Source organism: Sphaerodactylus townsendi, linkage group LG06 (genome assembly GCF_021028975.2).
Source record: "Sphaerodactylus townsendi isolate TG3544 linkage group LG06, MPM_Stown_v2.3, whole genome shotgun sequence".
In the NCBI taxonomy this organism is placed as follows: domain Eukaryota; kingdom Metazoa; phylum Chordata; class Lepidosauria; order Squamata; family Sphaerodactylidae; genus Sphaerodactylus; species Sphaerodactylus townsendi.
In genome coordinates, this window is record NC_059430.1 from 84,973,577 (window position 1) to 84,988,355 (window position 14,779).

General features: G+C 42.5%; 1 protein-coding gene across 1 annotated transcript in view; it reads left to right on the forward strand.

Moving 5' to 3' along the window:
* Positions 1 to 1,258: 1,258 nt before the first annotated feature.
* The window catches only part of LRRK2 (leucine rich repeat kinase 2), a 99,953-nt gene continuing 86,432 nt past the window's right edge, over positions 1,259 to 14,779 (forward strand). Inside the window, exons 1-4 of the mRNA XM_048501593.1 lie at positions 1,259 to 1,550; positions 1,716 to 1,801; positions 6,485 to 6,594; positions 13,836 to 13,924. Coding sequence (XP_048357550.1) covers positions 1,379 to 1,550; positions 1,716 to 1,801; positions 6,485 to 6,594; positions 13,836 to 13,924 — 457 coding nt within the window. The 5' untranslated portion in view covers positions 1,259 to 1,378. The remainder of the gene's footprint in view (positions 1,551 to 1,715; positions 1,802 to 6,484; positions 6,595 to 13,835; positions 13,925 to 14,779) is intronic.

Sequence of the window (14,779 nt, forward strand, 5' to 3'; positions counted from 1 at the left end):
CTACTATATAGTGTTTTCAGTGTTTGTTTTACTGAATCTGCTCATTGTCCAGATAAACTGAGTTCTGGTAATTGCATATAATTAAGTGAAATAAAAAGTCTGACTGGCAGGAGACAAGACTGGAGTGTTAGTATGGGGGGAAAACCTGCTTTCTTTATGTGAGTTCCTTGCTTTGGAGAATCAAGCTTATTAGCTACTACTGGTGCTTCTCATACTACAGTTTGGTTTAGATAACAGCAAGCATGCAAATTACGGGTTTCCTGCATCACTTTGTGGGAGGGTGTGGGTTCATAGAAAGTATATTGTGTTTATCAGTTCATCCCACCTACATTAGTTCTCCTTTGAACTAAGGGGGTGTGTGTTAATTATAAAGGGTGCGTGCGTGTACGTGGGTGTTTTGGACGTTGCAGCCAGCAGAATAAAATCCTGGCCAGCTGTAAATCATGGTCACTATTAGTTTGATGAAACAGTGAGTGTGGGGTGCTGTGTGGTTTCCGGGCTGTATGGCCGTATTCTAGCAGCATTCTCTCCTGACAGGAGATCCTCTGAAGATGCCAGCCACAGATGCAGGCGAAACGTCAGGAGGGAATGCTGCTAGAACACGGCCATACAGCCCGGAAACCACACAGCACCCCAGTGGTTCCGGCCGTGAAAGCCTTCGACAATACATTAAACAGTGAGTGTGTTTAGCAAACAAAAACTCATGCTCAAACTTCAGCACATTATCCTGGGCAACGGCACGGGCTCCTTAAGTAAATAATTTTTAAAACAGTATTTGAGATGTACAGATGGCGGAACTCTCCTGGGGAGATTCCTGGTTGTCGCCCTTCCTAACACGTGATCCTGAAGCCAAAGGCGTCCTGTGCTCGCATGACCCTCGCGCATGATTCCCTTCCTCTGGTGAATCCTCTGTTGTAAGGAAAAGACTAAATCCCCCTACTCTCGCCCTCAGCGCTGTTAATCTATAGCCCCGCTTTTTAACCTGCGTCTCCTGTAACAGTTTTCATTTTCTGGGTAGAGGCAATGCCAGAGGCGGAGACAGCTGCTGCTCCAACCTCTCACAACATCGGGAAGCAAAGTTGTCAAGCCCTGGAACTGATTTTCCGCCCCGTTTCGCTTTCTCGAGTGAAAGTGCCACCGCCCCCTATGGGCACCGAGTGAGCATGACGCTCTTTCCTACCCGGGGGAGCCCTTCTCGGCATCCTGAAGCGGGGGGTGCGGGAGAAGAGAGAGATTGATTGGCACCCGAGACGGCCGGAGAGCTCGCTGTCTGGGCGGCTGCGCTGTCTGGGCGACTCCCCGCTGGTTCCAGGGTGGTCGAGGGCGCGGGCAAAATGCGAGCTGATCTTGGCAGGCTGGGGTGAGCAGAGGCGCAGCTATGACCAGCCCGAAGGGGCTTGACAGCTGCTGCGGTGGAGAGGAAGAGGAGAGGCAAGAGACAGCGCTCAAGAAATTGATCGTCCGGCTGGAAAATGTCCAGGAAGGGAACCCGATTAAGACTTTGATCCAGATCCTAGAGGATCTCCTCGCCTTCGCTTCTTCACCAAGCGGTAAAAGTTGGGGCTTGCCATTGCCCAGTGGATGGGGGATTCTGCTGGAGAGCAAATGTTCCACTCATTAAGGTCCCGGGCGTAAACTGTGGGGAACGTGGCCGGAGGCAGTTACTGTTGTTTTAAATAATTCTCCCCCCACCTTTTTTTCCCCTTGATCCTCAGGTCCCAAATTACTCCGTGGAAAAAATATCCACGTGCCTTTGCTTCTGGTTCTGGACTCTTATATGCGAGTGGCAGACCTGCAACAGGTAAAACAGGCATTAGATTTAATTTTTTTTTCCTTTGGGAAGGATTGAACAAACTCACACTTAATTACAGTGATCTCCACATTTCAGATTCTTAGGGGTTAATATATTTATGCAGTGATGCTCTAATGAACTGGATTCACTTTAGGCCTGCATTTCTAACCGCATTTCTACAGTGCTATGCAAAGAATTCCTGTTCAAGGCAACTTAAATTAGTTGACTTACATTTGACTAAATTTATAAAGAGTAGCACTCCAAAGGGAGTTAACTCTCTCTGTCAATTTGACTCCACGTAAATAAGATTTCTTCAAAATGGGAAGACTCTCAAAGTTGATTGGCATACTTGCTGCAAAGTTTGCTCCATCCTCTCTTGTAAACACAACTGGCCCTAACCAAAAAGTAGGACTCCCCCCCCCCAGCCTTTAAAAGCAATGTGACGAGCAGCAATTTTCAGATGTGAATCTTTTTCAGCAGAATTGTTACCTATTAAATCTGTACTTCTGCATTGTACTTCTGTGTGACAGATTGTCAGTGAGGAAATTATCTCAGATTTAAATAACTACTCTGCAACTCCAGAAAACTTTAAAAACAATGAATGGGGGCCTTGGTATTTCAGCTAGCTTTAAAAAAGTTCTTAATGTTTTCAACCACTGCTTTATGTAACTTTTAATGGAAATTTAAAACTACAAGACCTTTCAAACACAATTGCTGTATGTGCAACAGTATATTTTTGTAGCACTCTATTGCAGATAAACTCATGAAAACAGTGCCTGTTTTAAGATTACATTTGCATAGCATAAGGAATGATGAATATAACATTTTTAAATTCCAACTGTGTATTTAAAATGAAAATGAGGTTGCTGTGTAACCAGTGCAATGAAATATATTGTCACCAACAGAAGTGAACATGTAGACATCCACTATCCACTTAGTCCTCTCCAGAGCTCTGTGGGAGTTCTACTTTGTTTTATTTCTGTGAACTCTTTCCATTATTTGACTAACTATGCACTCATGTGATTTCAGCTAGTTCTGAACTTTGAGGTTAGTTATAAAGTTTCTGTATGCTCACGGAATCTCAGGATTTGATTGAGGGGCCAATATAACTTTTTTTCTTTTTGCTGTTTTGGTTGCAAAGGAGTAGCCATGTTAGTCTGTTATAGCAAAATAAAAGCCTAGTGACATCTTCAAGACTATAACAAAAATATTTCAACATTTCTTGGGTCCCAGGTCACTTCTTCAAATATGATGACATTGTTCACATTTCTGAACAAGCAAGCTGTGACTCACAAAGGCTCATAGTGAAATAAATATTCCTAGTGTTCACTTTGAGATGCCATTGCCAATGGACTTTTGTTTTTTTTATGTGCGTAAGAATATCATATCCTAATCTTATACCTGGTTTTACTGTAACAGTGCAAGGAGGGCCTTGTGCCTAGGACTTGACAGGAGCATATTTCTAGTGGGTGGGCTTCTGCTGATAGGCCCACCTTCCTGCCTTCACCCTGCAGCTGAACAGTTGGATGTGACTTAAGCACCTCTGAGATTTCAGCTGGGCATATCACATGTTGTTCAAAGTCATTTCCAACTCTACATCTATCTCTAATTTTATTTGACTACTGATACAGGAAGATAATTGGACAGTATCCCAATCTTTTATGTCTTACTTAAAAGTTGTTTGGTTGTCTAAATTAGAAAAAAACCTCAGGAACTGAAATGTCAAGGTTACATCTTAGAACAGTATTTTTGGACATGAAGGGGAGATATGACCACAAAGGCTGCTTGAAATGAACAATAATACTGTGGGACACAATTCATAGTAATGCAAGTACAATCACTTATGTACATAAATTGTCCTACTCAGCCAGAAATACAGAAGCAGGAGCAGTATCTTCTCAGACCACCATTTCCATATTACTATGGGAAGACCCACGCACCTAAGTGCACATGAGTAATTCATAATTGAATATGTTTTACCATTTAAACTGGGCTAAAATATTTATATAAAAGGAATTATGACTTGTTGAATTACTAGCCAAACCTTCTGTTATGAAAGATAAAGAAATTTTCGGGAATCTCTGTACATGTGATTAAATCCATATTTCATTATGTCGGTGGCTGAGGGCATGACACTTCTTTGGCTGTTTCATCATGAGGGACTATTGTGTTTTCCTGTTGCTGGTATGATTACTTCTGTTGTGAAGCTACATCTTCCCCTTTTATCTCCACAAGGGAAGAGGGCAGAGACTTTTTTTTAAAAAAAGTGAAAACTGCAAATTCAGAGAACCTGTTATATACATTGTTGCAACAGTATAATTATATTCTAATAGCTTTTTTAAAAAACTAGAAAGTTTTGGTGGTGTGGGTCTGGGAAAAGGCTACTGTGGGTCTGGGAAAATGGCTCAGTTTTCTGACTGAAATGCAACCGACATCCTAACTTTACTGTAATTTTCTCTAAACCTTTGGAGCAAAACAGGTTTGGAATAGATCAGAGAAAAGCCAAAGAAACTCTAGGAGATGCACAGAGTTTCCCAGCAGTGCTGAACCCAGGGCAAATAATGCACACATAAATGAATTTTGACTGTTAGGCGTATTCTGCATGGGCCAAAAGCAGTGGTGTGAAAATGGTGTAAACCCTTTTACATCATTTTGAACCCTTTTACACTGTTTTCAAACTGCTGTTTTTGGCCCATGTGGAATCCACCTTAGTCTGTCAAGGGCAGAATGGAACATATTCCAGGTTATGGAACGTGTGTTGTTGCCTGTTAAATTCTAATTCTTTCTACAAGGCTGCCAATATTAAAAGTTCTCATCAGCAATGTATTCTACACACCCAAATTGATTTGACTTGGCATTGTTTGCTTTTGAAAATAATCTTCTTGTACTCCAACCCAATCTTAATTACTGTATGCTACTTACAATGCTGTGCAGGAAGAGAGATCCTAAAATATGTTCCAGATACGTACGACTTAGTTCTCAAAAATTATTGTGGTTGGCTGAAATCCTACATAAACAATGTCTCATTGGATTGTTTGTAGTACCCTGTTCTTAATTGTGTAACCTGGTTTCACTGTTTTGCTTGTTGTAGATATTGTACTATTTTGCTTGTTGTAGATATTGTACTTATTGCATTACTTTAAAATATGTAATTTTCAATAAGTCTCAGCCAACATGAAGTTAACTAAACAAAGAATATACATTAAAAATTCTGATCTACAGTTAGGGCATTTAGAAGAAAGTTTTTTCTATTTTGCCATGTAAAAAAAGAAGAAGAATAGGCTCCAATGAAGGGGTGGGTGTGGGAAGAGTCAGCCTGAAACTGCATATTTAGGTGGTGCTGGCCCAGAGCGTTTCTACACATCACTATTACAGATACACCAAGCTAAAAGCATAATGTAAATACTTTTGAGTACTGGATGGAAAATAAAGACTGTCCATGTTATAGGCTGATATGAAAGGGCAGTGCTGCAGAAGCCCTTGGTATAAGGATATAAGAGTAATAAAATAAGTATTAGAATAAGGGCAGCGATGAGTAGGAAGCTTTGTAACAAAGAATATGCTCAGCTAACTCTACACAACAAGCCAAAGGAAGCCAGTCAGCTAGAAACATGATGCTGACTGAATTTCGTGAGTAAAGATTCTAATGCAGCAGAAACTCTTTACAGGTACCTATTAAATTGGGCTGTTAGTGAATTTACAGCAGGCAGTCTAGGTTTAAGTGGATTATGAATAGCTTCCTAGTAATTAAAGTACTACTTACAGTGATGTACTTCACAAAATGCAGAATGATCCCTGAATTTCCTCTGAAGGTTCTGATCCGCAAAGTACCTGATTTAAACCCTACAGCTTAACACAAGTGTGTCAGTATTTTACAGATTACACAGCAGAGCTTTGCTTAAGAAAATGAAATAAGATAACAATGAGCGAGAGAAAGTAGAACAGAGAAGAAATTGTGTGTGTGCATATGTGCGCTGTAAGTGATTTAGTTCACTAGAATGTGTTGTAGGAACCATATTACCCCTGTCTTGTTTTATTTGTACTGGCTTTTTTTTGAGGTATAGCATCCTTTAGTATGTTATTCTTTTAATTTGTTTCCGGATCCCAATCAAGAGGCTGGTGTGGATCTTGAAAGCCCTGTATGGCTTAGAACCAGCATACATTAAGGACTGCCTGCTCCCCTATGAACTTGCCAAAATGCTACAGTCATCTTTGGGCCATTGCTTCAGATGTCTTTGTTATCTGAGCCTACGCAGATGGGAATCCAAGTACAGCCCTCTCAGTCACGGCACCAAAACTATAGAATTGCTTCCCCAGGGATACTCAATTCTCCCTCTATCTTTATCATTCATGGTACTTTATCATATGGTAATCCCTTTTTAACCCTCATTCTTCTTTGTTATATATATATATATCAAGTTGTGGGCCCTAGTTGGATTGAAAAGTGAGAAAGAAATATTTTAAATAAATATACAAACATACAAGCAGTGGCCTAGAGAATTCAAAAAAGTATTCCAGTACAAAACCCTCAAGCTAGCCATGTCAATCTCTATTGTGGAAATGAAACTGGACTAACTCAACCATTGATGTGGTTCATCCTAAATAGTTTGTAGCTGGCAAGTTTTGGGAAAGAGGGGTATAAGGGGCTTGATGCATATTATGAAAATTAAACTCTGTTCTTTTGCTTGACAGGTTGGCTGGTCACTTCTTTGCAAACTGATTGAAGTCTGTCCAGACATGCTTCAAAAGCTAGCAGCTCCCCAAGGGGTTGGAAAGGAATGGGAAGTGCTCGGTGTTCACCAGTAAGTTTATAATGTGTTTCATTAGCATGGATTTACATTGTAAAAACTGTATAATTCCAAAGTAGAATTGAAATGTCTTATTTCCTGGAGAAATGCATTTTCATTCATTCTTTTAAAAATTAGGTAAAACAGCATGATAGCCACTAAGCAAAATAAGTGAAGCTTGCTTCTGTTATAACACTTGGGCTCTCAACCTGGTCTTTGCGACAGGGCGGGTTGGAGGTGATGCATTAGTTGAGGAACTTAAGATCTGCCCCTTGCCATGAATGGATCATTATCTGTTACAGTTTGGCTTCAGGGGTGGGGCTGGGGGATAAATTAAAATGGTCCATCTCTGGAGGAGATGGAATCCCAAGGAATCCTGAGATCTCTGGGGGATTTTCTGGGTGACATAACCAACACTCTTGTCAAGGACCTGCTCTTGCTTTGGAATGGTGAGATCAAGAGGGCCATTGACATGATTGCACCCTTGCCCTGCTGGCAAAGCCCTTTAGGTCTCATGGTATACTGAGGTCTGAGGGCAATGAAGCAGGAGGGGTGATGGCTTGAGCACAAGTGGTGGAAATTGCCTTGTGGATCTGACTGGACACTTGCAAGACCCTGTTATCAGGCCTACCAAATGGTGGTGAAGGCGAAGAAAGTGTATTTCCCTGCCCTAATTGCATCTGCAAGGAGCCATTCAGCAGAGTTATTTACGGTGGACTGCGGTCCAGGTGCCTCCTGGTATCTCCTGTGATGATTTTGCTGTGCACCTTTGGGATAAAGTTACTCAGATCCTCATGGGATTGGATTCCACCTTTGAACAGTGTCCTGTGGAGGTGTCCAGAGAACCATCTGGTCTGATTTTATCGAATCAATTCCAGTTTTTGAGGTCTGAGGATGTGGAGAAGTTGCTTGGAGGGAGGCAGCCTACTACTAGTCCCCTGGACCCTTGTCCATCCTGGCTGATAAAATCTGCAGGGGGTGGGGGCTGGCCCAATGGGTTCAGAAGGTGGTAGACACCTCTTTGATGGAGGGGGTAGTGTCAGTGCTTTTGAAAGAGGTGGTAGTGTGTTTTATTTTGAAGGGGTCCTCTTTGTAAACAGTACTAGGCAATTATTACACAGTGGCCAAGATTCTATTTTTGGACAAGCTCCTGGAGATGGTTGTGTCTGCATAACTGCAGGCTTACTTGGAATAAACTGATTTTCTGGACCCATGATAATCTGTTTTCAGGTGTGGTTGTGGCACAGAAATGACCTTGGTTGCCCTTACAGATGACCTTTATCAGGAGAGATTCTCCTTGATCTCACAACAGCTTTTGATACTATAGACCATGGTATTTTGCTGGAGCAGCTCTGGGGGATGGGGTTAGAGGGCACTATGTTACAGTGGTTCTCCTCCTACCTTCAGGGTCAGTTCCAGAAGATACTGTAAGGGTGTTCACAGTCTTGGGAGCTACCTTGAGGGTTCCCCAGGGCTCAGTCCTGTGCCCATTCTATTCAACATCTAGATGAAGCTGCTGGATGAGGTTGTCAGGGGATTTTGAGTCAAATGTCATCAATATGTGGAAGATACCCAGCTCTATCTCTCCATTTTATCAGAGTCAGGAGAGGCACTCTGTGTGCTGGACCATTGCCAGGAAGCAGTTATGGGCAAGATGAGGATCAACACAGTTATTTTATTTATTTATTTATTAGTTTTATATACCGCCCTCCCCCTGAGGGCTCAGGGCGGTTCACAACAAGTTAAAACAAACATTAAAACATAATTTAAATATCAATTATATAAAAGCAGAACCCATTTTAAAATGTGGATGGCGTCTGGCTACTCCCCTCCCCCCTTGTGCCCACGGGAGGCCAGATGACATGGTAGATGTTTTGGGGTTGTATTGCCCCAGAAAGACTGAGAATGAGATCTGGGGGTACACCTGGATTCATCACTATCCTCTGAGGTTCAGGTGACAGTGGTGGCCATGAGATCCTTCCAGCAGCTCTGATTCCCCACCTTCTCCTGTTTTTGGACAAAGGAAACCTGGTCACAGTGTTACATACTGTGGTAATCTCTTGTTTGGACTACTGTAATGCACTGTATGTGGGGCTGCCCTTGAAAATGGTCTGGAAGATTGAGCTAGTGCAGCATGCAGCAGCTCAGCTGTTAGCCAGTACTTCTGGCCAGACGCACATCACTCAGTCCTGAAGGAACTGCATTGGCTCCTGGTTAGCTCCTGGACTCAATTCACGCTGCTGACATTGACCTACAAAGCCCTAAATAGCTTGTGCCCTGCCTACTTGAAGGCATGCCTATGCCCATATGTACCTGCCCAGGCATGAAGGTTACAGGGGGAGGCATTTCTGGTGATACCTCCTCCTGCCAATGGGCAGGGGCACATGGGAGTGCTTTCTCCGCTATTGCCCCCGTGCTCTGGAATAATCTCCCCTTCATCATGCGCCTACCCTTTGTGGGGTTAGGTGAATGGCAAAGACCTTCCTTTTGGCCCAGCATTTGGGTAGCCTCCCTGGAAACTCCCTCTACAGCTGCTAGTCTGGGGGTGGGGTTATTTTAATGCTGTTTTTATTGTTGTTTTAATTGTTATATTTCATTATGATGTTTGGGTTTTTTTGTGTTTTTAGCCTATAAGTCACCTAGACACTGGTATAAGGCGGAATATAAATATTTATAAATAAATAAATAAAAATAAACCAGGATTGGAAGGTGTAGTAGCAGTTCTGAGTAGTGATTTTAAATCTTGGTTTTATGTTCATATTGTATTTTATTCTGTGTTTTATTTATGTTTGTAAGCTGCCTTGAGCTTTATATGGAAGATGGCCAATATATGTTTTAAATAAATAAAATGTTTTAGCATCAAAATGCACCAGTTCCTTCCATCTTCTACGTACAGAAGGAAACTACTGTGAAATGCTACATTCACAGCCCCTTCTATCTGTCCACCTGTATCCTAGTATACTTGCTAGGATTTGAAGTCAAACACACACACACAGGAGAGCACTGGTGTGCTGCTGTGTGATGATATAAACATCAAGAAATGTATGTGCCTTTTTGTGGAACAAAAATATCTCTTGTAGAAATTCAGTTAATTTGCACAGACAAATATACCATTTTTAGCAGCAGTACTATGGCAGCTCAGAGCCGATGACTGATAATGTAGTAACCACTTTCAGGAAGAGAAAAACGGAAACTCTCTTTGTGTTTCCTGGTTCTTTCTGAATGTCAAGAAATATTGCTTCACATATTTTGTCATGAAACTCAGGCTGAAAGAGAAGTTAAAGGGTTTCAGTTCTTTGTCTAAACAGCTTTGGGGAAGGTAAAGTAGAGAATTTCTAATTCTGTTCTTCAGTGTAAATTACCAAGACCTTTCCATTTTCTTCATGCTGCATTTGGGGGTTTTGTGCAGGGTTTCAAGACAGGAGACCTTCAGAGGTTGTTTGCTTACCTCCATGTGGTCTGAGAGAGTTCTGTGAGAATTGTGACTGGTCCAAGGTCACCCAGCAGGCTTCCTGTGGAGGAGTGGGGAATCAAACTTGGTTTTCCAGATTGGAGTCCACCGCTCTTAACCACTGAACATGATGTTATGATCACTTCTACTATATTGGCACCTCTTTGCATTTCAATAAGAATAGTGAATTGTGGTGAAACTTGGCAAGTTGATTGGGGCAGCACTTGGGGTAGTGGTGTGTATGTGTACACGTGTAAGGAAAGAGGTGGCACCCATGCCATAGGTTTGTCACCACTGTGGGCATGTGCCCTCTCTGTGGGCACGCACAAATAGACTCCCACATCCCACATCTAGGCTGGCCTGGGCCACTGGGCTTGATTATTAGCATTAAACCTAAGACCTAGTTTTGGGGAAGCAGTGTAGGTAACCCTGTTAAACCCCATTGATTTTCATGGGAAGAACTAAAGCGCGATCCTTTACCTGGGAGTAAGCTCGGTTGATGGCAATGGGGCTTGCTTCTGAGTAAACCCTCCTAGGGAAATGACTCACCTGTTGGAAGAGTTGCACAGTTGCTTCAAAGCAAAGCTACCAACTACCACCAAGCTTACCACCGACTACCACCAATGCATGCCTTGGATTCAACCATTTTTTCTAAACCAAAACCTCTGTATTTGGGTTAAATTGCCATGTTGGCACTTTGCGATAAATAAGTGAGTTTTGGGTTGCGATTTGGGCACTCAGTCTCGAAAAGGTTCGCTATCACTGTCCTAGGGGCAAAGAAGGGAGCAAGGGCCCAGGGTAGAATAATGAAGCCAAACCCATCACTGTAGAAAAAGAGACTACAACTTTTATTGGGAAACAATCACGGGAGCTTTGGCAGAACATGGGGTACAGATCCAGCATCTGGCAACTTCCTATTAGCCAATGTCACCAACAATCCACCCAGCCCACTTGCTGAGGAAGGCAGTGTGGGATGGCAAGACCTGAGGGCCCACTTGGGTGCAAGGCTATGCATGGTTTCTTTGCCATCTGAAGGTGAGGACCATAAGACAGCCTCCAACTGGACATATCAGGAAAAGGCTGTGTGCTCCAAAGACTTCTTATGGGTGTCTCCAGAACCAGGGAGGCAGGCACACAGGTTCAGCCTCCTCCCCAAAACTGGATTCAGCCCAATGCCCAAACCACCACAACAGCTGGACAACTGCCCAGGTCCTGCCAAAGTGGTGACAAGTATCTCTCAGCAGATTTAAACATTTTATTTATTTTTTAAAAAAAGAGACAAAGAATAACAAAGGGGGAAAAAACTCAAATTCAGCAACTAAATAAAGTAAGGCCCGTTAAGCATGGAGAACTTTCTGCGGCACTCCTAGACCTATGATTCTATGATCCTTTCACAGTCTCCTCACATTTCCCTATTTAAAAGTGAGGAGGAGACCCACTGTCTGCCACATAGTCTTTAAAGATAATATTGATATTGCATATATCAGCCTTGTCTCTTCCCTCCACTTCTCTCAGGGATCCATGGTTGACTTTTCCCTAAAAATGCAAAAGGCAACAAAAAACAGCCTCAAAAATATGGATATAAGCAATATCAGTATTACGTTTAAAGCTCTTTAAAGAAACAAAACAGGCACCCTTCATCTTGCCTTTTGACTGCAGCGCTCCATAAGGAGGAAAACCTCTCAGCGAGACAGAAACCTCACTGTTTCCCCACTCTCACAAATTGTGGGGACACAAATCTAATGGTGTCAGTATAAGAATCTCTGCCCCACAGGATCCATACACTCGCTGCAGGGGTTAGAATGCCAGTATATAATCAGCCTGAGAAAGAAAGAACAAAAGTATACATAAAGTAGCAAAAATATATTACAACAGTGGTGGCAGGTTTACACACAAGTTTCTATGAAAGGCTTCCAAATATGTAAAAATAAATCCACACACAATTGTGGTTGTTATTCATTACCTTTATTAGGCATAGGATTGTTGTTGTCTATATGCCATTCATTCAAATATTAATAGAGTGCTAATGTCCTCAGTCAAAGGTTGTTGCCTTCCAGGCAGCAAGGGATGGTGGACCCCAACTGGACAGACTGCTATCAAAATTGTACTAGAAGTTTCTTCAAGGGGACTCAATTCCAATTCATAATTTTTTAAAAACAACAACAAAATAATTATTCTCTACCATGTGCAGCCCTGGCCTGAATAGCCCCAAGCTAGCCTGATCTTCTCAGATCTTAGAAGCCAAGCAGCGTTGGCCTTGTTTAGTCCTTAGATGGGCAAACTCCAAGGAATGCCAGGGACATGATAGAGGTAAGACTTGCAAATCCCTGTGGGGTTGCCATAAGTCATCTGTGACTTGACAGCATACAAAAAAACCCCTTATGAGGTTACTAGTCTCTGAGTGTTACTAGTCTCTAAGTGATGGCTGGAGATCTCCTGGGATTACAGCTGATCTCCAGGCAGCAGAGATCAGTTCACCTGGAAAAAAATTGCCGCTTTGGAAAGTGGATTCTATGGCATTAAGTTGCATTGAAGTCCCTCCCCTCCCTAAGCCATACCTTTCTCAGACTCCACCCCAAATTTCCAGGCCCAGGCTAGCTTGATCTCCTTAGATATCAGAAAATAAGCATGGTCAGCCCTAGTTAGTAATTGCCGTTCGAGGGCGGGACCACCCTTGGTCAGAGTCCTTTGACCCAATAACCACACTACACTCTTGGCTGGGGTATATTAATTGGCCATAGCCATAATTTATTATACAATCAGATCAATACCCATGCGCCAAACCAAGAATGGCTATGACAGAGAAACTTGTATTAACAAAATCCAACGTTCCATGGGGAGAGGTGGGTGGGCAAGTCGCTGGCCGGCCCAAGCACATGGCTGGCACAAAGGCTGGCCCTGTCCTTTATAGGTTCAGGCCAGCCTCTTTCTTGGTGACGTTGTGGGGTAAGTGCCACGATTCCTGTCTGCCCTGCCATGGCATAGCTACAAGCCCACTTCTGCCCTTACCATGGATGAAGCTGGGGACTCCTTCCTGCCCATCCCAAGCAGCAACTTCGGCCGCGCTGATTCACAGCCGCTCTTTGGTTGGGAGATCATTAAGGAAGTCTAGGGTTGGTATGCAGATGCAGGCAATGACTAACCACCTTTGCTCACCTCTTGCCTTGAAAACCATATGGGACCGCAATGTATTGGCTGCTACTTTGACAGCACTTGCCACCATCACTATTTATATATAAGCTGTGATGCACATGTCCAGGAAATTCAGGTTTGTTACAACTAAAGTAAAAATAAGGATATGTTGATGCTACTGCAAAATTGTGACACAATTTAGTTAAATGAAACGTCTCTTAAGGCTCCCTGGTGGAAAGGAGTAAAAAGTGGATATACAATGAAAAATAAATGCATGAATATTACAGTTTCTAGGCCTCAATTTGATTACTATAGCCTAATTCAGGAAGTGACATCAGTGTGCAGAAGGAGCTACTGTAGGTGCACATCTGGGTGGGTGCACGTGATATCCACATTATGCTCATCTGGGCCCTACTGAGCTGACATATTGCATCTTTGGGAGCTTATGGAAATAGATGTGCATTAGGGCTGCTACATAAATCACAGGGAAGAGTTTGATAAAGGTCTTTGAATACATGTTATTCTAACATGAAAGGTTAGTATTTGTCCAATTCTATGTTTCATTAAATCTTGGGCAGGGGAGGGCTAAATATAACTGTATAGGAGGTTTGAAAATATTTTGCATATACTGAACAGGCATGAAACTTATGTTTTTTCCTTCTTTCATCTTTAGGCAGATTCTTAAGATGCTTAAGATCCACCACACGAATGTACACCTTTCAATAGTTGGACTAAAAGCACTGAATCTGCTTCTTACTTCAGGTATCAGCTTTTTCTGAGTAGTGCAATTCCTTAAATATGTGATGTAGTCGTTGGTGTCCCACTAGGATTTGGGAGAACCAGGTTCAAGTCCCATTCTGCCATGAAAGCTTGCTAGGTGACCCTCACAAGCTAACCTACATCACATATTTGTTGTGTGGATAAAATGGAGGAGAGGACAATGATTTAAGCTGCTTTGAGTCCCTTCTGGGGAGAAAGAAGGGGTATAAATGAAGATAAATAAAATTTAGAAATCTGGATATAAAATTGCAAGCTTTCGTGAAGTGTTACATTTTTCTCAATATGTCAGCATTTAAGGTTGTAGGAAAAGACTTGGTGGTTGTGGTGGTTTTCTCTTGATTTATTTTTATTAGCTAATTGTTTTGTTTTTGAAAAAATTCCGCTGTGGATTATTGCAGCTCAACATGTAGAGAGGGACAATGTTTATATCTCTTTCTATGGTTGATTCCCACTGCAGAGTCGACTAGATTCGACCCGGTTCCCTGAAAAGGAACTGACCTAGATCAACTCCATTGTTACTCCCCACAGCAGCCGAGTTCGTCCCACGAGAGCTGAGCTCAGAGGTGATCACCTTAGCGCCTCTTCTGCTCTTTGTTCCTGATTGCCTGTCATGTTACCATGGGAATGTGAACGTGCGTCCGGTTTTTTTTACACAACGGCAACATAGCCACAAATCAGTGCTCTATGTAGCTAAAAGCAGCTTGTAAACGTGTGCTGTTTATATGTATGGCCATCGCTTCATATACAAGAAGGATTTTTTTTAAATGGCGCGCTTTTCCCCGCTGCGAGTCTTTCATTCTGAGCATGCCCAAAACACTGAACTGTGATTGGCTGACC